Source organism: Gnatocerus cornutus, chromosome 2, assembly GCF_029298725.1.
Source record: "Gnatocerus cornutus isolate USDA-ARS CGAHR chromosome 2, icGnaCorn1.1, whole genome shotgun sequence".
Lineage (NCBI taxonomy): Eukaryota > Metazoa > Arthropoda > Insecta > Coleoptera > Tenebrionidae > Gnatocerus > Gnatocerus cornutus.
Window position 1 is genome coordinate 6,717,003 of NC_142234.1, and position 27,877 is coordinate 6,744,879.

At 33.8% G+C, this 27,877-nt stretch overlaps 9 protein-coding genes and 2 pseudogenes across 15 annotated transcripts in view; 7 read left to right on the top strand and 4 right to left on the bottom strand.

Moving 5' to 3' along the window:
- LOC148178350 (uncharacterized) overlaps window positions 1-15,316 on the bottom strand; it is a 152,872-nt gene extending 137,556 nt beyond the window's left edge. For 3 of the 4 annotated variants that reach the window (XM_088031364.1, XM_088031363.1, XM_088031361.1), the window contains exon 1: window positions 15,105-15,315. In XM_088031364.1, the coding sequence (XP_087887490.1) occupies window positions 15,105-15,191 (87 nt within the window). In that variant the 5' untranslated portion in view covers window positions 15,192-15,315. Of the gene's footprint in view, window positions 1-15,104 lie in introns of all 4 variants that reach the window. The other variant, XM_088031359.1, reaches the window with a different exon arrangement.
- Window positions 935-2,072, top strand: LOC148178359 (farnesol dehydrogenase-like; annotated as a pseudogene). The gene is made up of 4 exons (XR_015769678.1): window positions 935-1,164; window positions 1,209-1,670; window positions 1,726-1,884; window positions 2,031-2,072. The product of XR_015769678.1 is annotated as a farnesol dehydrogenase-like (transcript).
- LOC148178360 (farnesol dehydrogenase-like) lies at window positions 2,778-4,797 on the top strand (annotated as a pseudogene). The gene is made up of 3 exons (XR_015769679.1): window positions 2,778-3,089; window positions 3,141-3,601; window positions 3,662-4,797. The product of XR_015769679.1 is annotated as a farnesol dehydrogenase-like (transcript).
- Window positions 5,553-6,922, top strand: LOC148178361 (farnesol dehydrogenase-like). Its single transcript, XM_088031035.1, has 3 exons — window positions 5,553-6,099; window positions 6,144-6,605; window positions 6,657-6,922. The coding sequence occupies exons 1-3, from the start codon at window positions 5,992-5,994 to the stop codon at window positions 6,855-6,857; spliced, it is 771 nt and encodes a 256-aa protein (XP_087887161.1). The 5' UTR covers window positions 5,553-5,991; the 3' UTR covers window positions 6,858-6,922.
- On the top strand, window positions 9,220-10,165 carry LOC148178362 (farnesol dehydrogenase-like). Its single transcript, XM_088031419.1, has 3 exons — window positions 9,220-9,355; window positions 9,400-9,861; window positions 9,914-10,165. The coding sequence occupies exons 1-3, from the start codon at window positions 9,248-9,250 to the stop codon at window positions 10,112-10,114; spliced, it is 771 nt and encodes a 256-aa protein (XP_087887545.1). The 5' UTR covers window positions 9,220-9,247; the 3' UTR covers window positions 10,115-10,165.
- LOC148178363 (farnesol dehydrogenase-like) lies at window positions 11,821-12,811 on the top strand. Its single transcript, XM_088031307.1, has 3 exons — window positions 11,821-11,995; window positions 12,040-12,501; window positions 12,560-12,811. Exons 1-3 carry the CDS (start codon window positions 11,888-11,890, stop codon window positions 12,758-12,760), a joined length of 771 nt encoding a protein of 256 aa, XP_087887433.1. The 5' UTR covers window positions 11,821-11,887; the 3' UTR covers window positions 12,761-12,811.
- On the top strand, window positions 13,693-14,799 carry LOC148178364 (farnesol dehydrogenase-like). The gene is made up of 4 exons (XM_088031365.1): window positions 13,693-13,828; window positions 13,877-14,338; window positions 14,386-14,547; window positions 14,601-14,799. Exons 1-4 carry the CDS (start codon window positions 13,733-13,735, stop codon window positions 14,640-14,642), a joined length of 762 nt encoding a protein of 253 aa, XP_087887491.1. The 5' UTR covers window positions 13,693-13,732; the 3' UTR covers window positions 14,643-14,799.
- Window positions 15,317-16,716: 1,400 nt separating the features above from the next.
- On the bottom strand, window positions 16,717-18,329 carry LOC148178365 (cyclic GMP-AMP synthase-like receptor). Its single transcript, XM_088029762.1, has 6 exons — window positions 18,142-18,329; window positions 17,688-18,095; window positions 17,481-17,627; window positions 17,295-17,435; window positions 16,937-17,246; window positions 16,717-16,851 (listed from the first exon to the last, which is right to left on the bottom strand). Exons 1-6 carry the CDS (start codon window positions 18,253-18,255, stop codon window positions 16,799-16,801), a joined length of 1,173 nt encoding a protein of 390 aa, XP_087885888.1. The 5' UTR covers window positions 18,256-18,329; the 3' UTR covers window positions 16,717-16,798.
- Window positions 18,330-19,724: 1,395 nt separating this feature from the next.
- Window positions 19,725-21,551, top strand: LOC148178366 (cyclic GMP-AMP synthase-like receptor). Its single transcript, XM_088030975.1, has 7 exons — window positions 19,725-20,138; window positions 20,188-20,438; window positions 20,487-20,625; window positions 20,677-20,841; window positions 20,917-21,051; window positions 21,104-21,247; window positions 21,300-21,551. Exons 1-7 carry the CDS (start codon window positions 20,022-20,024, stop codon window positions 21,486-21,488), a joined length of 1,140 nt encoding a protein of 379 aa, XP_087887101.1. The 5' UTR covers window positions 19,725-20,021; the 3' UTR covers window positions 21,489-21,551.
- On the bottom strand, window positions 21,542-23,587 carry LOC148178367 (cyclic GMP-AMP synthase-like receptor). Its single transcript, XM_088029416.1, has 10 exons — window positions 23,463-23,587; window positions 23,286-23,347; window positions 23,114-23,229; window positions 22,982-23,053; window positions 22,759-22,917; window positions 22,317-22,712; window positions 22,123-22,272; window positions 21,947-22,081; window positions 21,774-21,896; window positions 21,542-21,727 (listed from the first exon to the last, which is right to left on the bottom strand). Exons 1-10 carry the CDS (start codon window positions 23,585-23,587, stop codon window positions 21,542-21,544), a joined length of 1,524 nt encoding a protein of 507 aa, XP_087885542.1.
- Window positions 23,588-24,581: 994 nt separating this feature from the next.
- Window positions 24,582-27,084, bottom strand: LOC148178368 (cyclic GMP-AMP synthase-like receptor). 2 transcript variants are annotated; one of them, XM_088030708.1, is made up of 9 exons: window positions 26,940-27,084; window positions 26,721-26,875; window positions 26,410-26,663; window positions 26,222-26,360; window positions 26,015-26,170; window positions 25,827-25,964; window positions 25,634-25,777; window positions 25,405-25,586; window positions 24,582-25,353 (listed from the first exon to the last, which is right to left on the bottom strand). In XM_088030708.1, exons 2-9 carry the CDS (start codon window positions 26,853-26,855, stop codon window positions 25,350-25,352), a joined length of 1,152 nt encoding a protein of 383 aa, XP_087886834.1. In that variant the 5' UTR covers window positions 26,856-26,875; window positions 26,940-27,084; the 3' UTR covers window positions 24,582-25,349. The 2 variants fall into 2 exon arrangements, with proteins under 2 accessions (XP_087886834.1, XP_087886833.1); XM_088030707.1 differs by having other exon boundaries at window positions 26,721-27,084.
- Window positions 27,085-27,877: the final 793 nt, after the last annotated feature.

The following is a 27,877-nucleotide window of genomic DNA, read 5'->3' on the forward strand; positions in this document are numbered from 1 at the left end:
ATTTAAAAAATGTCAAAAAAAGACCTCTCAAATGTGGCCGTAAATGTATATTATGTATTTCAAAAGTAGCTCAAATTTAACCCAAACGTTTGCTATAAAAAGTTTCCTAGTTGACATTATTACAAAATACCATCTAATAATAGCCGTTCAAGTTTTTGAAAATTGGTTTAAGCAACTGCAGTTTGCCGACACCTTGCGCGCCACAAGTTTTATTTATTTTTTGAATCATTGCATCAATAGATCGTTTATACGTTTAAATAGAGTTTCTTCAATAAACTGTTGGCAAAATTCTGTGAAAATGTCAGTCAGTTTACCATTTTGTTTCCAAAGAAATTTGACAAGGTCGAGTTGCGCAACATAAAATAATGTAAATTGGTTGTTTCTTATCGTAGTAAATACTAAAGGAAAACGATTGCAACCATTCTGACAATCCACCGAGTTTCCACATATGTATTTCAATATACTTAATTATAAAGTAAAACAATTTTTCATTGGTCAATTGGTCAATCCCGAAGCTGAACAGAATTTGAAAATTGGTAACTATGGACACCCATGAGTCATATGAACTTTACACTCTCGTTGCCTAGGAAATTTTGATGGCCTTTTACTCCACTTCTAGAATAAGCTTCCGGGGTTGGTTGTTATTTTTTTATCATTTCTCATTTACTATTAAAGTTACTTAATTTTTGTTTTGAAATTTACCGTCTGTATTACTTTCAGCACCTTCCTGGCTCTCTGAGGGGCGAGTTCTGGAACAACCTGTATATGGCAAAATATTATCTTTGAGTTTGCTCATTTGCTCATCCATTTGAGAACATGATTTGCCAATATCTCCCACTTCAAAAACATAGATTTACGTACCTATCGCGTGGCATTTATTAAGCCTAGCTACAATGCTTTACCTTATTTAGTCATAATAAACAATTCTCATAAAACCTACTCTTCCCAACTGTCTAGAGAAGATAACAGATATTGCTAGAAATTACATATAAAAACAAAAATCTGCACAATTCTACTACAGCGATTCGTTAAAAAAGTGCATTTATTGTTCGTAATCATGGTACTATCAATGGAACGTTGGAAAGGCAAAGTAGCATTGTCACAGGAGCCAGTGCAGGAATTGGTGCAGCAGTCGCTGAGAAACTTGTTGAAGAAGGTTTAAAGGTTAGTACCAGAACCATCAAAATCGATCTTCACGTTTTTCTCAGGTTGTCGGTCTTGCCCGTCGCTCTGAACGAGTACAAGCTCTGGCTAAAAAAGTTGCAGGAAAAAGAGGAAGATTGTACGCAGTCAGAGCTGACATCTCCAAAGAAGAAGACATCGTAAAAGCTTTTAAATGGACATCCGAAAATGTAGGACCTGTCAGCATTCTTGTAAACAATGCCGGAATTGTTCAACCAACAAACTTAACTGAAGGTGAAACAGAAAAATGGAAAAAAATACTTGATACAAATGTTCTTGGTTTGTGCGTGGCAACACGAGAAGCTGTTAAAATAATGAAAGCTAATAAAATCGATGGTCATATTGTACATATTAATAGCATTGCTGGACATTATGTGCCAAACTTCCCTGATATTAACGTCTATGCAGCATCAAAGTATGCAGTAACAGCGTTGACTGAGACGTTACGACAAGAGTTTAATCATCTTGGGCTAAAAACGAAAATAACGGTGAGTTTTCTTTAATGTTATCATTGAAACTTTATTAATTTATTGTATGTTTTAGAGCGTTAGTCCAGAAAGAGTTGCGACTGACATTGTAGAAGGTAATAAAATTGTTACTGATCCAAAAATTCTAGAGCAAATAAAGACTTTGCCGACTATACAAGCTGACGACGTCGCTCATTCCGTACTTTATGCGTTGTCAACACCCCCTCATGTTCAGGTAATATATTATAATCATTTATTATTATAACGAATGTCTCAAAAATGATAGATCACTACCACCTTGTAAAAACCGTACACAACATAAGTACACAGAGCCAATTTTAAAACTTCTTGTATATTAATTACATTCCTGATTGGTTCTAGGTCCATGAATTGACTATCAGAGCACTTGGAGAAAATATATAGGTAAATATAGAACCTACATTGGAACTTCTTTTTTTCCCATTGTTTTCATACAAAACATGTACTCAATAAATAAAAAGTTTTTGTTTTTGAAGTAGACAGATTTTTAATATCTACATGTATACCAAAATTACATTATCATATGTATGCTAGCTAAAACTTTTCAAAGACTGTAAGATGTAAATTACAAAAAAAATGGGGATTTTTTGGAATTCCTTTTACTGTCATGATATTAATGATATACATATAACTACATAATTGCTGTGTCATTTTTATCAGTTTCTAAGTCAATTTTTCTAGTAACAAGTAAATGTAATTACTCCCATTAGTGTCGTGATAACAACAAAGATAAGAGTATGATCTAATAATCTTAAAAATAGAAAACACAATAAGTTTGTATGTAAATGAAGTCGTCTCTTCGCATATTTTTTTAAAGGAGAGAAGAACAAAAATGTATCTACCGGTACGTACACACTATAAACTATATTTGTTTGAATTAAAGTAGCATGTCATTTATATCGTAAATAGTACTTGTTTAAGGAGATGATTCAACAATATTCTCCTCTTTACATTATCATTACTCATTGTGTCATGTTGCTTCAATTTATTTAGTTGTACTAAATTTAAACCTCCCATAAAAACCAAAAATTTGCGAAATAGTTATACCATTAAAAACATATTTTTTAGATAACTGCAACTTCCATTTATGTATTGTTCAAATATCAACCTTGACCGGATCAGTACACTAGACAGAGTACGATACGTATAATATCGCCTACTATCTTACAACTAATCAGTTGATTCCGAAGGACATAATTCGGCATTATCTCCCACTTATAACAGTAATGCTCTGCTACTATTTATTACAACTTCGTTAAAAGTTTCTTCTAGTAATTAACTTTAGTTTCCACAATGGTTATCACAATGGAACGCTGGAGCGGCAAAGTGGCCATCGTTACTGGCGCAAGTGCAGGAATTGGCGCAGCCATCGTCCAGCAACTCGTAGAAGCTGGACTTCAGGTACTTACACTTCTTTTTTGACTGTTCAACTTTTGAATTCAATTAATTTAGGTTGTAGGATTTGCCCGACGCGTCGAGAGAATCGAAGAACTCGCCAAAAAGCTCCAAAACAAGAAAGGAAAGCTTCATGCCGTGAAAGTCGACATGACGAATGAAGACGATATACTAAAAGGTTTCAAATGGGTGTCAGATAACGTAGGTCCAGTCAGTGTATTAATCAACAATGCTGGTCTTATGCAAACTGCAAGTCTGGTAGATGGTGAAACCGAGAAGTGGAAAAAAGTTCTTGACACGAACGTTCTCGGTCTTTGCATCGCGACAAGAGAAGCGGTAAAAATTATGAAAGCAAACAAAATCGATGGTCATATTGTACACATTAACAGTGTTCTTGGACATAGAGTTCCGAGTTTTCCGAATACAAACCTTTATCCAGCGTCCAAGTACGCCGTTACGCTCTGACGGAGACTCTTCGCCAAGAGTTCAATCATCTTGGGCTTAAAATTAAAATTACGGTAAAGTTTCTAGTAAAGTGTTTCCTTAAAATTATGTGCAAGTAAAATTTTCAATTGTAGAGTGTTAGTCCTGGAGCAGTTACTACAGAATTTATTGAAGTAGCCGGTATTAATATGGATACGGAGTTATTGAAGGCAATTCCATTTTTGAATGCTGAAGATGTTGCTGACTCTGTGATGTACGTGCTGGCGACACCCCCGCATGTTCAAGTCCATGAATTAACTATTAAACCCATTGGCGAGCGTGAATGAACTTGACGGTTCTTGTTCAAATATATCTTTTCATTGACCAGTCAATCCAAAGATACCAGTTTAATAACCACATTAAAATTCACTTTTTACATTTTCGTTGAATGAGCTGTGAGAAAGAAATATGTAAACGACATTAGGTAATTAGTTTGTTAAAAAATAAAAGGTAAACAAGTTCGAATTAACGAGTAGTTTGATTTATTAAAAATTCGAACTATCAACAAAATAAACTTCAAATTAGGTATGTTGTGAGTTTTATTGTAAAACGATTTTCGTAATATTTACGTCAAATTACAAGAGAATAGTTATTTATAGTACAACTTGGTTAATTAAATATTACTTACGAACGATGTAGTTCACATACCAAACTTGCCGAGTAGTTAATGAAAATGTGTCCCCGAACTCATTCAGCTTCAGGATTGACAACCGTTTTTTCGTCTTAACTCGATTATTTTTTGAGTTAAACAATTTTTGTTTAGAGTTCTGGGACACCTTATAATGTAGCAACCCATGTATGTAAGGTTTATCCAATATCTCACAAATTTCACCTGATAACAGATGCGAAAAGAAATTTGACGATATAAAATGTTAAAAGTTACGTGGGTTATTTGTCGTTTTAACCAACGCTATAACGGACTACTTATCTCGCTTAAAACTGTCAAGTAAAAAGTATAATAAAAGTTTATAAATGCAATATACCTATGGTGATTTGAGAAAGTAAAATTGTTAATATCTTTCTAGTGAGTTAGAATTCTAATTCGTTAGTAATTAGTAAGTATAACTTACGTTACCCTTAGTATTGAGGATTATAACAGAAATGGCACTTATAAATTAACGTTATGTCATTGAATGACAACCTCGCCAATGACGTTGTCAAATTTCTTTTTGGATATGTTATCACTAATGTAATCTGTGTTGTTATTTAGGTGAAGATTGCGGAATATTGGGTTATTAGATATTACCTACTCGAGGTACCTATTTATAGTTATTTATGTTATAAGCGACATATTAGATTAACTGTGCATTATGTGTGTTATTATTAGATTACATATTACCTTTTCAAGGTATTAAACCTATTCTGCAAGTTTTGTAGGTTAACTATATCTACCTCTTGTAGGTATTAACCCACATATGCCATACAACATTTTATTCACTACGTCGCAATTTTCACCTAATAACACTGATGACAGATGCGAAAAGAAATTTGACAATGTCATTGAGATGGTTGTTGTTCAAAAGGCACAGCAGTGGATTATGTGTGTCATTTCGGTCATGTCATAACCCTCGTTACTTAGGGTAACGAAAGTTATAAATTACTAACGAATTAGAATTCTAACTCACTCACTAGCAAGTTTTTAACTTTACTTGTTCAAATCACCATAGTTTTATACAGAGGTGATCAAAATAAAGTAGTACAAGTCCTGAAACATTTTTTTTAATTGAGCTATGTAAAACAAGCTTTTAAAGTAGACACAAGATACAATGCCATTAATAAAACAAAAGAAAAAAAAGACATGCATGTTTACAGTTGTAGACTACTTATACAGTGCTTTGCTTATTGTCGAGTCTTTTAACACACAAAGCTCTTTTTGTGGTATAATTCAATATACAGGTGTCCCAAAACGCTCGCACTTCCTCTTAATGGGAAATTTTCCATCAGAACCTTGAATTGATTGCCGTATCGCACAATGTTCGGGCATTTATAGTATTCAAGTTACAAGCATTTAAAGTTGACTATTCACAGCACATCTTCGTGCAATTTAAGGAAAACTTTTCGCAGGTAACGTAAAAACAGAATGCTATCTAGTGATCTGTAATTGCTCAACTTAAAGTGCTTGCAAGTTTTTTTAGATTCATTCAAAAAATCTGCGAACACTCAAAAATTCGCTTTATTATCAAGTCCTAAAGTATAGCAAGTTGATGATGCAAAACACACATATTACAGAAATTTCTAGTACGAATCGATTTGCAATTTCTACCATATCACCTAATATTAATCTTATTATCTAGTTGATTCACGCAATGACAAACCATGATTGGGCATTATCTCCCACCTCTAAGCACTGATGGTCGGCTACTATTTATTGCACCTTCGTTAAAATTTTCTGTTAGTCATCAGTTGATCAGCTTTAGATTCGACAATGGTTATCTCAATGGACCGCTGGAAGGGCAAAGTAGCCATCGTCACGGGTGCAAGTGCTGGAATTGGTGCAGCTATCGCTGAACAGCTTGCAGAAGCCGGATTACAGGTAACTAAGTTAAATTTCAGTTTTGTATTAACACTATTTTTCAGGTGGTTGGTTTTGCCCGCCGCGCTGAAAGAATTCAAGAACTAGCTAAAAAATGTGCAGGGAAAAAAGGAAAAATCCATGCTGTGAAAGTAGATATCTCTAAGGAAGACGACATCCTGAAAGGCTTCAAATGGGTAACAGACAACGTTGGACCAGTAAGCATTTTAATCAATAACGCTGGTGTTAACCAAAACACAAATCTTACAAGTGGAACAACCGAGCAATGGAAAAAAATTCTCGATATCAACGTTCTGGGTCTTTGTATTGCAACAAGAGAGGCGGTGAAAATTATGAAAGAAAATAAAATCGACGGACATATTGTTCATATTAACAGCATTTCCGGCCACATCGTTCCCAACTTTCCTAATCTTAATATTTATCCAGCGTCTAAGCATGCAGTTACGGCTTTAACAGAAACTCTTCGTCTAGAATTCAATCATCTTGGACTTAAAATTAAAATCACGGTAAATATATTTCGTTTTAGTATTGTTTTTTAAGAAAAAATTTCATTCTAGAGTGTTAGTCCTGGAGCAGTTGCCACAGAAATTTTTGAAGCTAGTGGTTTGACAGGTGATGCAACTTTAATGGACGCAATAAAAGCAATACCATTTTTGCAAGCAGAAGATGTTGCTAATTCTGTGATGTACGTTTTGGCGACGCCTCCTCATGTTCAAGTGCATGAGTTGACTATTAAACCCGTTGGCGAGCCTGCATAAAAGTAAAAAAATCTGTATTTGCCGTTTGTTTTAATAAATTGTTTAGGAAATTACAAGCAACTTAATTTTTGTTTTTAAATACTAACTGATACCGACTATCAGTAAATCGATAAACCTTGGCCTATATTGTAAAGATGAAAAATGTACCTACAATAAAAAAAAATAAAAAAAAACAAACAACAAAATTTTAAGCGATTGCTTTATTAATATGTCACTACGATTGTAATAGCTACCTAATTATTCAAAATTCTTCAAGTGTTGATCTGAAAAATATAAACTCTGTACTCGAGAGCCGAAGACCTTGCGATAACAAAATTACGTTTTTAATAACTTAAGTCATTTCGTTACTTTGACAACAAAAGACAATAGAAAAAGCGATATTAAAACAGAAGAAAATTTTTTGTAGGCGCGAAATTTAAAATACGACTCTGTGATTGGTCGTTCAGCAGACCGAGTTACACCAAGCTGAGTTTCTAAACTCTTGCAATTCCTGTGGAATGTCAAACAAAAACTGTCACATTTGTCAAATTGTCACCAATTTGTGGGAGCATCAGCAATAAACTTGTTTTTGTCATTTTCTCTATAGATTAGCAAGTATTATCAAACTAAGACAAAATCTAGGGGGTCGATTTCAAGTGTGACTTGCGTTACTGCAAATCCCATTTGCAACATAGCAACGCCAATCACATTGCTCATACCTTGGCAAGGGTTGCAAATTTGCGTTAACGCAGTGACTTGGAATCGACCCGTAAGACATTAAAATTTTAGTTGATTAATCTTGGTTTCAAGTCGTGTGATAACTTTTTAAGTAAACTATGCAAATTATTTGTCAAAATGGCAGGTGTAAAATCTCCCCATAATGGAATACAAAAATCAGTTGCAGCAACCTATTTCTAACAAGGCTATGGTTAGGTGATAAAGAAACAAATGTTGACCAAAAGGCAGTATTCTTGTCTCGAGAAAGAATTATTGTATTAAATTCATATCTAACACATGTGTCACAGTGACATACCGGAAAGTCAGGTTCAACCTGCAATAATAGTGTCTACTTGAACATTTAAGTTTTGGAAGTGTTTAGAACAATACGTTGTCTTAGATTTTTTATTGCAATTTCATTATAATATTACGTCTTTCATCATTATTTTGCGATTACTAATAAAATTGACGTTTAGTTGTGGAGCTATCTATTAATCAAATTTGACATGTATCAACTACAAGTTTTAACTTATCCATTTCAAATCCTGCTAATTTCCAAAATTGTTCCTTTGTAATTTGGTAAATTCTCTGCAGGAAAAATAACCTATAGTTAAGAATATTTATTTGTGTACCAAGGCCAAAACGTGTTCTTTTCTGGCCGAGCCGATTTTTTAAGTGACTTTATTATAAAATTTACAAATTTAGACTATTGTTATTGCGACAATTACACGTTTGTATTGATTAAAATTACATTCGTTTTAAACATTTATTTATTTTAGTTTTTTGGTTTAAAGGTGTCAATTTTTGCTCTTTCATTATAGTTAAAAAAATTTAAAAAAATTGGTTTCACTTTGTTCGTTAAACAAAATGACAGTAGGTACTTTTTCTTCTTCTTATTCACGCCACTGATTTCAACGACAAATAACTATTATTCATTTGGTCGAAAGACTACTTGAATTTTCGCAAAATTGATTAGAATAAATTTAATTGGACGATTTAAAAACCTTGTATATTTTTAAAGGTAATAGCGTTAACATACTGTAGTTTCATGTGAACAATACCACACTGATCGACTTTGTTGGTAAAAAAATTGTTAACAATTTTCAGAGATTCTTTGCCACTACATTTTTACTCTAAAATTTATAATATCTTGCGAAATAAAAAAACATGGATTTTTTACCATTTTACCTATTATTGTTTCTGGTATCTCCCGCTAATACAGTGTCACGGTAGTGCGCGAGTTTTCGGATACCTGTTCATCGTTTTGGGATATTGCGATAAACTTGAGAGAATTGATACATTTAATTGTGTATTCACGAAAGAGTATTTTCACACATAAAACTCCTTTTGTAAATAATAATTCAATAGGATATAAATTCTTTCAAATTAGTCGCACTTTTACGAATTATGACCTTGATGTTCAAAATAAAAAGCATTATAACAATTATTATTATCGCAAGTGGATGACTCTAAAAATTGCAATACCCTTTCATATTGCAGAAGTTTCTAGTAGGAATCTTTAGGCAAATTCTACCAAATCACCTATATCTCTCAATCATCTAGTTGATTGACGCAATGATAAACCATGATTATGCATTATCTCCCACCTCTAAGCACTGATAGTCGGCTACTATTTATTGCACCTTCGTTCAAATTTTCTGTTAGTCATCAATTGATCAGCTTTAGATTCTACAATGGTTATCTCAATGGACCGCTGGAAGGGCAAAGTGGCCATCGTCACGGGTGCAAGTGCTGGAATTGGTGCAGCTATAGCTGAACAGCTTGCTGAAGCCGGATTACAGGTAACTAAGTTAAATTTTGGTTCTGTATTAACACTTTTTTTCAGGTGGTTGGTTTTGCCCGCCGCGCTGAAAGAATTCAAGAACTAGCTAAAAAATGTGCAGGAAAAAAAGGAAAAATCCATGCTGTGAAAGTAGATATCTCTAAGGAAGACGACATCCTGAAAGGCTTCAAATGGGTAACAGACAACGTTGGACCAGTAAGCATTTTAATCAATAACGCTGGTGTTAACCAAAACACAAATCTTACAAGTGGTACAACCGAGCAATGGAAAAAAATTCTCGATATCAACGTTCTGGGTCTTTGTATTGCAACAAGAGAGGCGGTGAAAATTATGAAAGAAAATAAAATCGACGGACATATTGTTCATATTAACAGCATTTCCGGCCACATCGTTCCAAACTTTCCTAATCTCAATATTTATCCAGCGTCTAAGCATGCAGTTACGGCTTTAACGGAAACTCTTCGTCTGGAATTCAATCATCTTGGACTTAAAATTAAAGTCACGGTAAATATATTTTGTTTTAGTATTGTTTTTTAAGAAAAAAATTTCATTTTAGAGTGTTAGTCCTGGAGCAGTTGCCACGGAAATTTTTGAAGCTAGTGGTTTGACAGGGGATGCAACTTTAATGGACGCAATAAAGGCAATACCATTTTTGCAAGCAGAAGATGTTGCCAATTCTGTGATGTACGTTTTGGCTACGCCTCCTCATGTTCAAGTGCATGAGTTGACTATTAAACCCGTTGGCGAGCCTGCATAAAAGAAAAAAAAATGTATTTGCTGTTTGTTTTAATAAATTGTTGGAGAATTACAGGCAACTTGAACTTATTATTTTTATTACCAACTGATACCGACTATTGATCATTGTCTATATTGTTAATCTGAAAAATGTACAATTAAAGAAAATGTAATAGATTACAATATTACAGAAGCGTTATGTCAGCCTGACAAATGGACAACAGTACTCCTATTTTGTGTATCCTAGCAATTATAAAAACCCTTCGCAATATCTCTGGCCATCGTCGGTTCAGCGATCGTGATTGGCTATTATCTTTTGCATTAAACAATTTTCCTTTTGAAATTTTGGATTCGTATGACAGTTTGCATGTGGCTGTTTTCTGTGGGTCACGAGTTCTGAGCCACACTGTATAATATGGCAACTCTACAGACTATGTAGGCCCTTGGCTACAAGCAATCATAATAAACACTCCAAATTCTTCAAGTGTCCATCTGAAAAATATAAATTCTGCACTGGAGAGCCAATGACCTTGTCTACATTTTTAATATGTTAAATCACTTCGTTATTATGAGGTTATCACAAGACAATGCAAAAGAAAAATCGTCAAAAAATGTTAATATTATTCGATATACAGGTGTTCCAGAACTCATGACCCATAGAGCAAGGGAGAGTGCCGACAGCAATAGAGGTGGTAAATTTCAAAACTAAAATTGATTAAGTTCAACAGAATCCGAGAAAGAATAAAAAAATAACAACCAATCCCGGAAGCTTATTCTAGAGATGGAGTAAAATATTCTATGTAATAACGAGAGTGGAATGTTCATCTGACCAATAGTTACCGGTTTTCAAATACTGTTCTGTTTTGGAATTGACTACCGTTTTTTCGTTTTAACTCTATTATTTTTTAAGCTTAAAAATATTTGTTTCAACATTTTGATTCAAAATTGTTGCTTCCATAAGTCTTTTTTCTCTGGGTCACGAGTTCTGAGACACATGTAGTTCACAATTTAATTTTTTATTTAATGATATACGAGGGTAGTTCAATTTTCTACGTACATATTCTTCGTAACGTGCAGTTGATGCTCTTATTATTACAGCGCATGTAAACAAAACTTGCCGGAACAAATTTGCAGGGGATGAATTTTCAAGGAGCCGAATTAACCGGGGACTAAAAGGTTTGAGGGCCAATTAACGGGGACGAACTATCGGGGGCAAACTGTCAGGGGCGAACTGTCCGAAAAGCTTTGAAAATTTGTTAAACATTATTGTATTGCAAAAACGGTTCCCCCTATAAAGAAAAATTCTGAAACATTTTTAATGGCAAGCATTAATACCATACTAATAAGTATTTTAGTCGTAACAATCACCGCTGATAAAATATTTGACATTTTATTTAGAATAAAATTAAGGTTCACACAAATGAAATGAGCCACGTAGAAATCATACCAATTTTCGATTTTTATTTTGCCTGCACTATAATAATGTTTTTCAGTATATAATTTAATTAAGTATAATTTGATAAAGAAATTAAACCTAACAGCAATCAAGGTTACTGAGATTCAAACTATCGCAAGTCCATTTTAATAATTAAAAAATACGTTTTACGTATTTTAGAAGTTTATAGTTTATAAAACATTTCGTAATATCACCTAATAACTCTCAATTATCTAATTGATTCACTCAAGGACACTACATGATTCGGCATAATCTCCCACTTCTAAGCACTGATGGTTGGCTACTATTTATTGCACCTTCGTTAAAATTTTCTGCTAGTCATCAGTTTTAGATTCGACAATGGTTGTATCAATGGACCGCTGGAAGGGCAAAGTAGCCATCGTCACAGGGGCAAGTGCTGGAATTGGTGCAGCTATAGTTGAACAGCTTGCAGAGGCCGGATTACAGGTAACTAAGTCAAATTTTGATTCTGCGCTCACACTGTTTTCCAGGTAGTTGGTTTTGCTCGCCGCGTTGAAAGAATTCAAGAACTAGGTAAAAAATGTGGAGGAAAAAAAGGAAAAGTCCACGCAGTGAAAGTCGACATCTCTAAAGAAGACGAGATCCAGAAAGGCTTTAAATGGGTAACAGACAATGTGGGACCAGTTAGCATTTTAATTAACAACGCTGGAGTTATTCAAAACACAGGACTCACAGATGGAGCAACCGAGCAATGGAAAAAAATTCTCGACACCAACGTTCTGGGTCTTTGTATTGCAACAAGAGAGGCGGTGAAAATTATGAAAGAAAATAAAATCGACGGACATATTATACATATCAACAGTATTGCTGGTCACAGCGTTCCAAATTTTCCTAATCTCAATGTTTATCCAGCGTCTAAGCATGCAGTTACAGCTTTGACAGAAACTCTTCGTCAGGAATTCAATCATCTTGGACTTAAAATTAAAATTACGGTAAATATATTTCGTTGATTTTATTTAATCTCTTTTTATTAAGAAAGTTTTCTTTTAGAGTATTAGTCCTGGTGCTGTTACTACAGAAATTTTTGAAGCTGGTGGTATGACAAGTAATCCAACTTTAGTTGAAGCAATGAAGATGATACCATTTTTGAAATCCGAAGATATTGCCGATTCTGTGATGTACGTTTTGGCGACGCCTCCTCAGGTTCAAGTGCATGAGTTAACTATTAAACCTATTGGCGAGACTGCCTAAAAGTAAAAGATAATGTATTTGTTGTTTGTTTTAATAAATTGTTAGACCATTCCAGGAACTCTATTTTTTTTAAGTACCAACGATACCGACAATCTGTCAATCGTCGTTTAAGGATTATCTAAAAAATATAAATACTTTACCGGAGAGCCAATGAACGATAATATTATGTTTCTAATATTTTAAATCATATTGTTGTAATGACAGCAAAAGAAAGAGCGACAAGAAACCGTTATTGTTTAGTGTAATTAACATTCACCAATTATTTTTTTTTAATAATATATGAAGATAATCTAAATAGTAGATGATTTGGGACAGACACACAGTTTAAAAAACAACTCATAAAAAACGAAAAAAGTATCCGCATCGGATGTGTTAATACCTTCGTCACCATAGCAAGAACTCGTGTTTTAATAAGCGTTTTATAAAACTTATTTTTTAATACACCACTTCAAAACATGGTACGGTCAAAACCAGTCAAAGTAATTTTTTTATTAGTTATTTCTTGCAAGGCTCATTCTAAACTTTTTGCTGTAAAACCTACGTATTTGCGACCAAAAGGGCTTTCTTCTGTACTTATGTACAAGACATTTTACAAGTGTCTTGAGTCACATTCAAAGTCAATTAATTTGGAATATTTTTTAAACTAAATGTCCGGAGTATCTGCACATTCTTTATATCGATAAACTATAAAAAAATGTTCTTTAGCAGATTACCGGTTTCTAAATAAGCATTTACAAAGAACTATAATGAATTAAGCATGTACAATGAAATGTGTTTGTAATTAACAGATTCGCCGTTCCCACACTACGTTCAAAATTTTGTTATTTTTCCATTGATTTTTATGAAGTATCCGATAACTCTTATCAATTTGTAAATGTATGATAATTACTTGCATATATAACATGCAATACGAATACAATCTTTATAATAAAATCATTACTTTCATTTACAACAATAATTTCCTCGTCAGCAATGGACCGCTGGGTCGGCAAAGTTGCCATAATAACCGGAGCAAGTGCCGGAATAGGAGCAGCTATTACAGAACGCCTTGTTGAAGAAGGCTTGCAGGTAATTTAATCCCATCCAACTTCTAAACCAAATAATAGGTGTAAATAGGTGGTAGGCTTCGCCAGACGCTCCGAACGCCTCGACGAACTTTCAAGTAAGCTTGAAGACCAAAAAGGGAAGCTCCACTGTGTCAAAGTTGATATGACGAAAGAAGAAGACATTATTCGCGGTTTTAACTGGGTTACAGAAAATCTAGGACCAGTCCACATTCTGATTAACAACGCCGGAATAATCCAAGACACCAGTCTAATTGAAGGTGATACATTGAAATGGAAACAAGTGCTTGATACTAATGTCCTTGGGGTCTGCATCGCAACACGAGAGGCAGTAAACATTATGAAATCCAACAACATTGATGGGCATATTGTTCATATAAATAGTGTTTGTGGCCATAAAGTACCAAATGTTCCAAACGTTAATCTGTTTCCAGCTTCGAAATTTGCTGTGAGAGCTCTAGCGGAAACGTTGCGGCAAGAACTAAATCGACTTAATTTCAAGATTAAAATTTCGGTAAGTTTGTATTTTTCGGTGCAGAGTGTATTGTTTATTATTTTTAGAGTGTTAGTCCAGGGGCTGTTTTTACAGAAATTGTCAAAGCATCCATGACTAACTGCTTAAATTCGAAATTCACGGAAATTCTAAGAACCATGGCCATGTTAGAAGCGAAAGACGTTGCTGATGCTGTATTTTACATTCTGTCTACTCCTCCGCATGTTCAGGTAAAACATAAAATAAACTTATATTTCTAGAGTGATGTTATGATTATTTATAGGTTCATGAGCTGATCATTAAGCCTGTCGGAGAAACATTTTAACTATTCAGTCATTGCTAAAACGTGTGTGTTGTGTTTGTAGTGATTACGTCAATAAGAACATAATTGTATGCACCTACAAGTAATGCAGTTTATCAAAAAATATTTATAATAAGTACCTAATAAAATAAGCACTAAACATTTCTTTGGTGAAAAATTATACGGAAATTGTTATTAATAGCAACCCTGAATAATAACTTATACAGCTCTTTAAACTAATCTTGGCAAAAAATCTACCTTGGTTGCGCTGCTATCACGCTACAATTAAAAAATACAATTCAAAACCAAATAAAAGTGCAATAGAGATGTAGGTGTAGCGAGGAAAAACAAACCCACATAAGATTACCCAGTTATAAAATTCGACCATTTAAAATACCCCATAATTAAGTTTACCCCTTGAAAATTATCTTAATAGTGTTTAAAATATTCCCACGTTGTTCCATTCATTTAAATATATCTCCTTACCTCATAGGAATATTTATAAATCCCTCTAATCTTCGAGAGCACATTGAAGACATCCGCAGTTTCTTCCGAGCATTGTCCACAAAACATGATTAAACACTCCACCAGTAAAAGATCATGGCAAATCACTCCACACTATTTCCGAATTCGTAACACACTGATAAGGAAAACAATAAACGCACATGTTACAAGAAAGAACAAGTGGGACTACACCAAGTCGTGCTGATTTGGCACTGATGAAAACTTTTGACGATTCAAGGGTGCCCAAATCATACGTTATAAATAGCGAGAACACTGACGCAAAATAAACAGATTTTAACTGGACATTACATTTGAGTTTTTATTGTTCAGTGTTATTGTTTTTAGAAGATAACGGTTGGAGTTTCTGCCAATTAAAAGTTTTGGGTGTTAGGTTAGTAGGGATCGTAGGAAAGGTCAGTGTAATTCATTTTTGGTTTTCCTATTTATGTTATTTTATTTTTAATGTGTGTGTGTGGCCTTGTTACCATTTGGCCGATTTTATCGCGTTCCAATTTGTAATCAAGTTAGAGTCAGTACTAAATAAGTCCGTTAGTTTAAGGAGGAGTAGTACATACGTGTTGGTAATGGGTAATTTAAATGTGGTACGCAGTTTTGCACTCTGTAACTTAACTGATTCATTAAATTAAACATATTCTTTAAATTCGGTAACATTTGTAATCTGAAAAATCAATAGTTCATTGTTCTAATATGGAGGTGCTTATGCATGTGTAATATTTCAATAAATACCATAAAATCCGAAAATTTTCATAATCAATTTTTACTCCTATGTAGGCCAGTCAACAAGAACATCGGGTATACGTGAAAAATAAACAAAATTCCAAAAGTTTTGAAATTTTCGTCAAATGTGTATTAAGTAAGAAGAATGATAAATCTCAATTTGCAGCATCGTAGGAGGTCCGGAAGTTACTTAAAAAAATTGAAACGCGTTATTTTCTTTAACTATGCGAACAAAATTACAAAAGTCTTGCAAACTTAATACAATGAAAAACAGTATTGTTTGTATCTTGTATTAAATTTGCAGCTATTTTTGACATCCGAAACTTGATGATTTAGTAAAAATTAATGTTTCTATTAATAACTCAGAGAAAAAAATTGCAAAAGTTTTGCAAATTTGTTAAATTGTGCTTAAAGTGGCTTTGGATATTGACGTAAATTTGCATGACTATTCCATGCTTATAAGTTAACATCCAATCAGATTTGAGATCTACCATGGTATTATCGCGGCAAGCCTTAGCACGGTGCTGGTGTTGTCAACCATGGTTACATAAGCAAATTAATTTTTTGACGTTTAAAAATGAGTCGTTTTGCTAATAATTCCGCTGACGAAATTATTATTATTATTACTACTGTATGCATGGAATAGTCGTGCAAAATACAATTCGTAGGATGAATATTCTGTGATAATTTAGACTTTTATTAGCAAACTCAATTTATGTTGCTCTTAGAAAATACCACTCGTTGCTACGCAACTCGTGGTATTTTCATAGCAACATAAATTTCGTTTAGCTAATAAATCGTCTAAATTATCACGAATATTCACCTACTCATGGTATTACTATTGAAAGTAACACTGTTAATGACTCCAAAAGTTGATTTATTTTATTTTTTACTACAGAATATTGATTGAATTCACTACATTTGTCAATAAACAGAATTTAGCTTATAACCATTCGGGCCATCGAAATCGAAACAAAATCTTGGTTATCCACTAAAAAAAAAAACGGTTAGTCCTAAATTTATTCTATTATTTTCGGTTTTTAATTCATAAAATAAGTATGTATTTGAATACTTACATAAATACTTGGCCACAGTTAGCGGTTCAGTGGTTTTCTTCTCAATATCGTTAATAATGGACCTTAGCCTCGACGTCATGTTGCTTTGAGTAGCAGAATTGATTCCGCCTATCAGATTATGATTTTTATTCCAATAATACGGAATTTTTCCTCTTTCAAGTAATTGAAAGTACTCCTTTAACACTGTCATGAACACATAACTCAAAGAGTTCCTCCAAAACTCATCGGGTTTGGTGTCAGCTATGTGCAAAACCGCCGTTTTAATATAATAGCTAGCAATGCAAACGTGGTTCAAATTATCTCTCAATTTCTAAAAACCATAATTAAATATGTGTTACTCACGCCTCCTTTTATTTACTTTAAGAAGTTTAATCGTAGGTTTAAGGGTTCTTTTGTTATCCATTAAGACCCTTTCTTGTTCTTGAAAAGAGAGACGCCAGTATCTTGGAACGCACCCACTAGCAGTTTTAGGCTTTTTGGGAACAATGAAGAATTGGGGCTACAGAAAATAGTCAAACTTTCATAATTATTCCTTCCTTTTTACCTTTGATGATACTGGGTTTGATCTAAAACCTGATGCGGGCCAGTCTTTAGCATTAAAAAGAAAGCAGGTGACTAAATCAACGTCCATTTTTACACCAGAACCCTGAATTTTTAGCGTCAGTGCAGGTCCTCCTTTTTGCACAATGATCTACATTTCAGGATATTCATTATACCTACAATATTACTCTAGTTTGTAATTTAAGCTTACCTCAAAGGTACCATTAGCGTTGGCCACAATTCTTTTACTACCTCTTTGTGGGAATTCATTGAGGGTTTTTTGAACAACTCCTTCCATCCAAGACAACACCTTGCTTGTATCCAAAAAGAACTTATCATCAAACAAATTACGAAACGTTCTATATGAAGGTATAGCTTCTGGTTGCTTCATAAATGCTTCAAATTTTTTTATTTCCAAGTTAACAAAACCTGGTAAGTTGCTGGTGGTCAACACGGGTTCAGCGTATTTAGGCAGGGTTAGTAACAAATCTAAATCAAATTCCTCAGGTTTGCCCACACGCAAGCCATCATAGAAGCTACCTCCATAGAACACTCGTTGGAACATGACTTTAAAAAGAGGATCCTTTTCCTTCATTTTATTAACGATCGTTGTCAATATCTGAAGTATTAAACTGTAGCCGTAACTCATATTAAAAAATACTCACTGATTCCAAAATCTTGTTGTTTCGTTTCACTGCTTCATCTGGAAGGTATATAAATTTTTTGTTGATTTCTTGCAGAACGGGTTCCATATAGTTATACTTCTTTGTTTCTGCCATTTTAATTATCGGTGGTTCACACGATAATTGTGGAATTTTAACGGATGATTTTCAATTTATAGAAGTGCGTATAAAGATACTATCTTATTTTTATCGGTGGTATTTGATACTGAACTCATTTAATGAGGCCTAGGTATTAGTATCATACTATCAAAGTAGATATTTGTGATAAAATTCTAGACTTATGTTTTTTCGAAGTGGACAAAATTTCCTGTAGGTACATATGGTATAGATCAAAAAAGAAGCGGAACTACGAAATCGAAGATTTGGTAACAAAAGCACGAAACGTAGAACCATAATCTGGGTGAAAGTTACGGCAGAGAGGTCAATTTCAAGAATTGACTTGTAGAGCATTTTTAGTAAACAAAATACATATACGAGGTGATTTGCTTAATCTTATCGGTACGAGTTGGCAGCCAATGCGTTTTACCTTGACGCCACTATAGCATGCGTAAAAGGTAATCGACCCGCGCAAATTTGCCAAAACTTGTTAAACCTCTTTTAGAACCAATTTTCAATTAATTCTTAATTAATTTGAAACGTTGATACACCCAACTTTGAAAAAGTGTGAACATTTAAAATCGCAACATTCAATTTTCCTGATTTACACCTAAAAATTTTCGAAAATTTAGAAGGGATAGTGGGCTGATAGCAATGAGCTCTATTATATTCATAATTATTTGCTTAGCTTAAAAAAATCAAATTTATGCCAAAAATGTGTTTAAAGTTTATGATTTTAAACTAACAATGTCATAATTCCTGACTTGCGTAGACCACATCCTTCTCAGTTGTTTGAAGGAGCTGATTGTTCTGGACTTATCACGTCATAGCCATTTCATCATCGGGTTTTCATTGAATTCATTAAAGTACGACTTTAGATTTTTTTTAATTATCATTTGCGAATAATAACAAAAGTTATTACCCTCAAAATGGTTACTTCATCGATAACACTCATTAAAATTAAATTTGGTTTTTAGAGGTCCGCATATCTCTAAAATCAATATTAATATTACAGTCGCAAAGTAGTGTATTATTTTATTTTATTTAATTTTTTTTAAAAACTCTCGCCGCCTTATTTCTGAACTCCAGGAGCCGCCACTGGTTTGATGTAATGTAATGTAAAGTAATTCAAAAATTTTCCGTCTCGATTTTTTGTTTAATTAGGGAATTGGTTAATTGTTTTTCTACAAGCAGCTGTATGTGTACTTCCCCTGATTACTTAGTAGATTGTCGAAACAATGAAAAGATAAATTTTTATTATGTGGTGAAAAGATCATAGAGATAAAAGATTTGTTTGATTGTAAATAATACTCTCAATTTTTTGTAGTGTGTAGTAAATTTATTAAATAACAGGTAAATCTGGATTACGTAATCGAATTTAAATCAAAATAAGACTGATAATTAATAGGAGAAATATATTATGACTCATTCTCTCGATCTGGTCGCGCCTTTCGTTCAAAAATGCAACCAACATTATGGCTACTCCTACAACAATCTTGCAGGTCTGCAATTTAACAAAGTTCAAGTGTGAAAATAATCTGCGACGCAATAAGCCGACCTGTTAGCATCTCAAAGATTAGCATTGCATAGGTAATTTCTTTAAATTCACGATGAGTGTATTGATGGTGTGATGGTGTTTGTTTACTTGTAATAAGTGGATAAATTGCATCATATCAATAACAAATGCTTGATAAAGTTTATGATTAGTGAGTCACTCAATAATAACAATTGTTGTGAACAGTGAATTTTCTTTGAGAATTAAGATAATGGGCAAAAGTAAGTGCCCTTATGCCGGGATAGAGCCTGGACTATCCTTAACAAATAGAGAAAAAATTAAGTGGAACCGAGAGGATAACCACTGGAAGAAAACAACAGTTGAAAGGGTATGTAAACCATTATGTTAACTGTCCGAAACAAGAACTAAAATTATAGATAGTTAAAAAAATAATGAACGATATGAAACAAATATCGAACGTCTTTAGAAGACTCTACGTCAAGCCCTTTGGGGCCGGCAGTAGTTACGAAGGCTTACGAGCTGATGCACAAAGTGATTTTGACATCGACATTCTGCTTCAAATACCCGAAGAAACAAAGCCCGAATTAAATGAGGCTCATATTCCTGGTTACGTCCAAATGCGACTACGAAAGTTGGATGCGATAATCTCAGAACCGGAATTACACAGGTGAGGTTTGATTAAACTGGTTTATTAAAATGATTATAAATTTTGCAGTACTGTTAGCAAGTTTTTAGAGCATAATAACTATATTTCGATTAATCGTTTCAAGTCCACTGTTTTACAAAGTATTTTTGACAAAGCTCGCACAGAATATTTTCCTAAAAATATCCGTTTAGACGGTTACAAATTCAAAGTAAGCTAGCGACTATTTAATTTTAATTTTTTTAATGCGATTTTAATTTAGATCTGTAAAGTGCAACATGGCGATTTAACTCCTGCTTTTACCTTAACTATAGCATGTCAAGAATTGGATTTTTCGGTTGAAATCGATTTGGTTCCTTGTATTCTTCTGACGAAGAAATATTGGCCGGAATTTCCTTTTAGGAAAAATCCTTACAAAAATACAAGTGTAAGAAACAAATTAATAAGCAATGATTTACCCTGTGGTAAAATTTATTATACATATCCTTTTTTCCTATTTTAGGATTTTTTTATTGTTCCAACTCCACCCGCTGGTCATCCTAACTTGAGCACATGCTTTGAACTATCATTTCAAATGCAAGAAAGACAAATTTTAAGGCATCGATTTTGGATGAAACCTACAATAAGAATAATGAAGGTAACTGCAGTCCGTTATTTCAATTAATTTATGTATAAATGTGTATGCACAGCTGATAACTCGTCGTTTTGGTCACCACGTTTCCAGCTATGCTTTTAAAACCCTTTTCATGGAAGAACTAATCGATGAAAGAAACAATCGTGTGTTGAAGTTTTCTTCATTTTTAAAAGGACCATTTAGCTACTGTTTAATTTCTGTAAGAGACTCATCTTAGAGGGACTTTTAATATTATTTAATATTTTTAACAGATGCTAGAAAAGTACTTGGAATGTTTAGAAAACTATTCAATCCAGTATTTTTGGTACAAAGGAGAAGAACGAAACCTTTTAGACAATTTGTCTAAGGAGCAGATCGAAAGTTACAGAAAGGACATACGAAATATGCTTCTACATATCAAAGCCGAGCCAAATACTAAAACTATTCTACTTTATTTGTAACATGCGTGACTCGATTAAAATTATTTTGTTACTTTAGATAATAAATTACAACATCAATCAAGATATTTCAAAAGCACGGCAGGCTGGGGATTCTTCTGTATCTCGTCAAGAGCTCCAGTTATTTCCTTCTTACATCGTTCAAGTTCATGGCAAGACAAATAAGATAAGAGATTTAGATCACTGTTCCAGAAGCACGGAATATTTCTTTGCATCAAACAATTCATATACTTTTCCAACATCTGAAAGTCTGGATCAGTCACAAGTTGAATTTCTTTCGTCACTTACATAGATCACAACAAAACTCAACGACGATTTCCAAAGAATTGAGTTGTCTTTGTCAAGTTCCCAGAGAAAGAGAGTCTTGATGGCGTAACTGTGAACTGCTTGATTGAAGTGATCACGAATTCTCTGTAAAATGACGGTTATAGAAGGACAACTTATTAGAAGTTAGAAATTACTTTAAGAACACGCAACGCAGGCTTTAGCTGATGGCGGTTAAAAAGGATTTTCTTTTCTTGATCATGAAAGGACGGCCTCCAAAATCTTTCTCTGTGAGTATGATCTTGCGGTGTTGCGGGCGCCAGAAAAAACCTCTAATTTTCATTATTGATAGTAGTTTGATGTTTCAACTTACCCTTTGAAAAGAACATGGATTTTTGCGACTATTGCGGGGCCAAAACTCTTCACTGAGGCAAAAAGATGTGACCAAGTCAACACTAACATTAAATTCAAGACCTTGTAGAGTCAGAGTCAACGCAGGTTCGATGCATTCAATTTTAGAAATCTATATAAAAATTAGATTCGTTGGAATCAAAATTTTAAACTCACTTTATATTCTTTCGTTCCAACAATAATTGTGTCTTCAGGAAAATGCTTTGATTTGGTGACGTAGAAAAGTTCCTGAGCAAAAAGTTGTATTTTAGTGGATGAAAGATAATCCTCATTGTCGATAAAGTCACTAAATATTCTGTGAGTTTCGGGATCGATCCTTGCCAATTCGTGAAAATCTTTGAATTTTATTTGTGTAAATCCCGGAAATTCTTCCACTTCTTGCATAACTGGATTGAGGCTCTTTGGGAGCTGCAGTACGATGTCGATATCGAACTCGTTTGGTTTTCCGATTTTGGTCTGTTCATATGCACTTCCCACACCGAAGATTTTATAGTACAGTTTAGAGAAAGTTAAAGATTCTTTTAACATAGCTGACGCGATTTTTCTTACAATCTAAAACTACTCTTAAAAAATAAACGAAAATTGAAAAATAAAGTACCTGTTCGACTTGGACCCGAACATCATGCAATAACTTTTTGTCACAAGAAGTCAGATGAGCTTTATTCACCGATTCAAGAACTTTATTTAATTCGTTATAATTTTTTCTTGTCTGTACTACTGATTTTATTTTCATCTTGTATGTACAACTTCGACTAAACTGTGCACATGTCAACATTCATTTATATTTAAATCGATAACTTTTTTATAAGCCAAGGAAGTACAGAAAGTTCTGCTGAAATATGTTTGGATACCATCGATAGTTTCATAATAATATCAATTGTGCCGGGGAAGCCCTAGAATTTTACGTAAATACACCAATTTTTGAGCCGTGGATATTACAGAGAATAAATTACCCAGTTTTGTAGAAATCGGTAAATGAACCTGTTAATCCAAACCATTGTTGCTCTGAGGGAATCACTCAATGATAAATCGTGGGGATTGCGAAGTGTATCGAGGTTCAAGTTTCTGTCTTAAATTTTATTATTACAATAGTTTACAAGTTGAAAACCAAGATCTGCAATTCACAAAATTGTGGCACGTAAAGTATTTGAGATATGGGATAGAGAATTATAATTTGATTGGTATAACTAAGTCTAGATTCTAATTGCGCTTTTTTCCATTTTCATTTATTAAAATTTTAATGCAAAAAGTTGTGTACTATGGAAAATTCACCAAAATATGGCCACAATGCAAAAAAATTACCAAGGGTGACGGATCGGAACCGTATTAGGTGATTGTTGTTGTTGTTGGACTACAGATCCTGGTGTTTTTTTCATTTGCGTGTTTTTTATTATGAACATCCAGTGAATTGACTCTTTTTTGTACATGAATTAATTGGCTAAGAAATGTATCCAATAAACAATAGTTTAAAATATCTGCCAATAAATGAGAAGTTGCGATCGCGTTTGGTTGTTTGAGTGCCTATTTTTTGTTGTAAAAACTGTTCAGATAAAGAGGATGCTAACCAATGACTGGATTCCTTTTTGCGTTTTTATTCGTTTTCAATCGCATTTTCCATTTTGTAATGAAGAAAGCTCGAGTCTTTATATAAAAACTTCTAAAATGTTCTCTTTTGCTGCAGAAGTTTGTAATTGGTCACAACAACAAAGCTTTTCTTTGTGGCCTTGACATCAGAAAACAATGCATTCTTATTAATCGGCAGAAAAATTTCAAAAGTTTTGGAATTACAATTTCTTTTCCATGTAACTAAAGAATTATTAGTATTATTACATTGATTTTTCATTGTAATGCATAAACACTGAGATTTTGCCTTTTTGACGCTCTGACAAATGCATTGCTATATCTTATCGTTTAGAAATTACAGGATAAAAAACATTAAGTTTTTCAAAAATTTAAAATGTTTGTCATTTTTTAGCGATTTCAGAAAAAAATCAATGTCATTGCTCACAAAATCGTAATTTCTAGAGATCTCAACCTTTGTTATGAGTTATTACTTATTCTTATTACATTAAAAAATCAAAGTGCCAATTAAGAAAGTTTTTTTCAAATATCTTGGCGAAAACCAACTCTCCTGGCGACTTCTATGGTTCATTGGCAAGTTTAATTAGTACATTTCAATGAGATATTATCGAATTTCATAATTTTGTAAAGTTAAGCAAAACGAAAAAAAAAACAAAAGTAAATTTATTTTTCAATTATCTCCGAGTCCTAACCTAATGGAACAAAACGGGATTCGGATTCAGAATCAGGTTTAAAAATGTCTTTGCACTGGTCTAGTACAAATTTCGTTGATGTTGTATTAACATTGCGTAAGATCCCGATTTTGGATAAAAAGTGTAAGGAAAAATAAGTTGTTTCAAAAACTGTCATTCCATTTTATTTTAAATATGTACAAGCATAAATGAACACAATTGGTCCAGAGGTATTCACTACACTAACAACACAATGACACACCTCAAAACCAAAAATGGACTTTTGAGGGGTGTTTGGGTGACAAAGCTACCGTGACCGAAACACCCCTCAAGTAAGTGCATTTTTGGTGTTTTGAGGTCTGTAATTGTTTTATTAAAAAATATAAACATGACTAGTTTAAAACAGTCTTGCACTGAAACCGTCCAGATTTAATATTAAGGACTAACACCAAACTGAAGAACTCTGACACGCCTCGACTTGATTAAGTTTTAAGCTCTTCTGATCAAAGTTCGTCAGTGTTACATGAGTCTTACACCCGGCAAAATTCAGTCATGGCTCAAAATATTAAATCTGAGCGGTTTCCGTACGAAATTATTCTCTTCTATCGCAGCTTATATCGATGTAGATCAAAAAATTCCCGCGCCGAAACCCCCTTTTTTCGATTTTTCTAATTCTTGTGAATTATGAGTTGAAAATGGGTCTCAGGAAACGCATTCTTCTTTTGCACGAGTTAGGAGGACGATTTCTGCACTTTGAACTGAGTTTGACTATTATCAAACTCAGGTGAAAGTGCTGAAATTGTTCTCCTAAAGAAACCAAAAGAAGAATGCGGTTGAGACCTTTTTTCAACTCCTAAGTCGCACCAGTTACAACAATCAAAAGAAAAAGGTTTGGGCGCTAGAGTTTTTCCACCCAGTTGTACTTTCAAAAGTGGAATTATCTGAAAAAATTCAAAGCAATGAAGGAGAAATGCTGAAAATCTGCAACCAACCTTAAATATCGAAGGATTGTTTCAGGATCAGTGTTCATTTTTATGTCCTGAAGCATTCGATCGATGTCGATTTTGTATGCTCCTGTTTGTTGGGCGGTTAGGTCTTCAATCAGGTTCATTTTCCTGTTCCAGAAGTAGGGAATTTTTCCCTCGCCCAGACATTGGGAATATATCTCCAGCATCTTGAGAAAGTACTCGGTAAAAGCGACAAAACAATGAAGCAACTTACATAAACGACACAATAACTAAATGATAAACACCACATCTCCGGGAGTTCCTTTGGAAAATCAGGATTATCTTTTCTAAGCTCTCCCAAAAACAATGTTTTGATGGCATAGCTTGATACTTTGTGCCCAAACTTATCCCGAACTCGCTAAATAAACACAAACATGAGAACTAAATTGAAGGTGAAGCTGTGCTACCTTCAACACCCTGATAGTTGGTTTCAGCCACTGCGCATCAAAAATGATTTCGCGTTCCTGTTGTTGGAAGGACAACCTCCAATAGCGGTGAACGTGCGGAGTATCTCTGTTAGGACTTTTCGGAACAATAAAGAAGTCCTAAAATAAAAAATAAGATTCGATTTTAATCCAAAAGTCATAGAACTAACGTTGGGTGTCGAATAGGGATTACTTTCGAACCCTTCCCCTGGCCAATGTCGTTTACTCAATAAGATGCATGGTACTATATCAACGGAAACATTAAATTTCACCGACCCTTGAATCGTTAAAGTAAAAGCTGGCCCCGAACTTCGAACACGAGTGATCTAAATCAAAGGAATCATTTAGGAAAATAAGATACCAAAAACCAAACTAACAACGAAAGGACGATCGTTCACATAGAACGTGCTATGAGGAACACATTGCATAACACGGTCGAAGATGCTTTGCATGAAACTGCCTTTCAGTTCGTCCGTCAAGAGGTAATTTTTTTCATCGACGAAAGTTTTCATCTCTCTGTAAGTAATGACTCACTGAAAGAAACCTTGGAATCGCAAATACTCACGAATAAATCTCGGGCTTCCGTCTTTGTAGTTTCGCCAAATTATCCAACCTGAGATTGACGTAGCCAGGAATATTATTAGTCAACAAAACTGGCCGTAGAAAGTCTGGCATTCGCATGAGAATATCCAGGTCATATTCGTCAGGTTTGGTAATTTTCAGCCCTTCATAGCCGCTTCCTCCCTTAAAAACATGATCGTACAAGTAATCGAAAGTGTCGGATTCCTGCCGCATGAGGTCAACCAAATATGTCACAATCTACGAATGAACGAATGAATGAAGTTATTGATTGTTCCGTGCGAGTGAGTTTCATACCGCCTCCACAATGCTTTTTTTCTTGTCCATTTCATGTTGGTTAATGGAGATGTAAAGCCGATTTGCTTTTTGTAAGCCCTTTTCTATACCGACATATTCTCGGTTGTCTTTATCATCACCTAAGCTTCGAACCATGTTGCACAATATTTCAACAACTGAATTGAAGGAGAACATTTTGATCTCATTTATGGGATTTACAACTAAGCTTTATCACTTTATCTGTAATTTATTCTAGAACCGAACTGAACATCGCCGCGTCTGTTAAGAGTTTAAATGATTAAAATATTTGTTGCGGCTATTTATAAACCTGGGTTGCGGACACAGCGAGGTCAAATGTTGGTTATTACTGGATTGAGTAATTAATTTTTGCTTTTCATTTGGTGTATTTAATTATTCATATAATTAATTAGATTCGTTTGTGCTTTCAAAGCATTCAAATATCCAGGTGATAACATTTATCCATCTTATATTCTGATAAAATAAAACTTTTGTTAATATTAGTACTTTGGGGGAAATCCCGTACTATCGAATCCGATCCGAAAACTTTTAAGTCCATGTCGTCAAATCGTGACTTTGCCCATGGTTGGTTTGAACTTTGATTATTTCTATTTATATTACTGATGGCCTAAATGATGAGAAAATTTATTTTTTTAAACTTCTACTAAAATCACGCAAAAACCGAGGATGTAACTTATTACAGCAAAGTGTACTTTGTTTCAAAAGTTGTTAAACTTTTTACTGAACATTTACTTTATGATTTCAGCAATTTTGAAATACCTACATATACATATAAATTTCAATAAAAGATATGATCAAAATAAATGTGCTAGAATACTGCGCATTTTTATTGGGGGATTTCCCTGGCTTCCTGGCGACATTAGACTTCAAACGGGTCATTCTACTCGTTTTTCTTCGGTGTTTGTTGTAAGAGCCTTGCTTGCTTAAGAGCGTTCGAGCACACAATACACATAGGCTTAATAATACACTCATATCCAAAGCCATGATAAATATTAAAATTTGAAACAGGATTCATTAAAAACAAAAGTTCCAAAGAAAGCATTAAAAAAAAACAAATTGCTAACACGGCAAAAATGATTATGTTCTCTAACAATACAAATACGTAGATCAGAACTAATAACTTTTTGGTTTTTAAATAA

Excerpts from the sequence above, each read along its gene's own strand:
- LOC148178365 (XM_088029762.1), bottom strand. The coding sequence starts at position 18,255 with ATGGCAGAAACAAAGAAGTATAACTATATGGAACCCGTTCTGCAAGAA. Across the intron at positions 18,096-18,141 it reads ACAACAAGATTTTGGAATCA|ATATTGACAACGATCGTTAA; the intron begins GTGAGTATTTTT and ends TTAATACTTCAG. Across the intron at positions 16,852-16,936 it reads AACTGTGGCCAAGTATTTAT|TGGATAACCAAGATTTTGTT; the intron begins GTAAGTATTCAA and ends TTTTTTTTTTAG.
- LOC148178366 (XM_088030975.1), top strand. The coding sequence starts at position 20,022 with ATGGGCAAAAGTAAGTGCCCTTATGCCGGGATAGAGCCTGGACTATCC. Across the intron at positions 20,842-20,916 it reads ATCCTTACAAAAATACAAGT|GATTTTTTTATTGTTCCAAC; the intron begins GTAAGAAACAAA and ends TTCCTATTTTAG. Across the intron at positions 21,052-21,103 it reads CTACAATAAGAATAATGAAG|CTGATAACTCGTCGTTTTGG; the intron begins GTAACTGCAGTC and ends GTGTATGCACAG.
- LOC148178362 (XM_088031419.1), top strand. The coding sequence starts at position 9,248 with ATGGTTATCTCAATGGACCGCTGGAAGGGCAAAGTGGCCATCGTCACG. Across the intron at positions 9,356-9,399 it reads TTGCTGAAGCCGGATTACAG|GTGGTTGGTTTTGCCCGCCG; the intron begins GTAACTAAGTTA and ends ACTTTTTTTCAG. Across the intron at positions 9,862-9,913 it reads GACTTAAAATTAAAGTCACG|AGTGTTAGTCCTGGAGCAGT; the intron begins GTAAATATATTT and ends ATTTCATTTTAG.
- LOC148178368 (XM_088030707.1), bottom strand. The coding sequence starts at position 26,894 with ATGTTCTCCTTCAATTCAGTTGTTGAAATATTGTGCAACATGGTTCGA. Across the intron at positions 26,664-26,720 it reads AAAAAAGCATTGTGGAGGCG|ATTGTGACATATTTGGTTGA; the intron begins GTATGAAACTCA and ends GTTCATTCGTAG. Across the intron at positions 25,778-25,826 it reads CAACTATCAGGGTGTTGAAG|CGAGTTCGGGATAAGTTTGG; the intron begins GTAGCACAGCTT and ends GTGTTTATTTAG.
- LOC148178364 (XM_088031365.1), top strand. The coding sequence starts at position 13,733 with ATGGACCGCTGGGTCGGCAAAGTTGCCATAATAACCGGAGCAAGTGCC. Across the intron at positions 14,339-14,385 it reads ATTTCAAGATTAAAATTTCG|AGTGTTAGTCCAGGGGCTGT; the intron begins GTAAGTTTGTAT and ends TATTATTTTTAG. Across the intron at positions 14,548-14,600 it reads CTACTCCTCCGCATGTTCAG|GTTCATGAGCTGATCATTAA; the intron begins GTAAAACATAAA and ends GATTATTTATAG.
- LOC148178363 (XM_088031307.1), top strand. The coding sequence starts at position 11,888 with ATGGTTGTATCAATGGACCGCTGGAAGGGCAAAGTAGCCATCGTCACA. Across the intron at positions 11,996-12,039 it reads TTGCAGAGGCCGGATTACAG|GTAGTTGGTTTTGCTCGCCG; the intron begins GTAACTAAGTCA and ends ACTGTTTTCCAG. Across the intron at positions 12,502-12,559 it reads GACTTAAAATTAAAATTACG|AGTATTAGTCCTGGTGCTGT; the intron begins GTAAATATATTT and ends GTTTTCTTTTAG.
- LOC148178367 (XM_088029416.1), bottom strand. The coding sequence starts at position 23,587 with ATGTACAAAAAAGAGTCAATTCACTGGATGTTCATAATAAAAAACACG. Across the intron at positions 22,082-22,122 it reads ATCCATGTTCTTTTCAAAGG|AGGTTTTTTCTGGCGCCCGC; the intron begins GTAAGTTGAAAC and ends AATGAAAATTAG. Across the intron at positions 21,897-21,946 it reads CTGCGTTGCGTGTTCTTAAA|AGAATTCGTGATCACTTCAA; the intron begins GTAATTTCTAAC and ends GTCATTTTACAG.
- LOC148178361 (XM_088031035.1), top strand. The coding sequence starts at position 5,992 with ATGGTTATCTCAATGGACCGCTGGAAGGGCAAAGTAGCCATCGTCACG. Across the intron at positions 6,100-6,143 it reads TTGCAGAAGCCGGATTACAG|GTGGTTGGTTTTGCCCGCCG; the intron begins GTAACTAAGTTA and ends ACTATTTTTCAG. Across the intron at positions 6,606-6,656 it reads GACTTAAAATTAAAATCACG|AGTGTTAGTCCTGGAGCAGT; the intron begins GTAAATATATTT and ends ATTTCATTCTAG.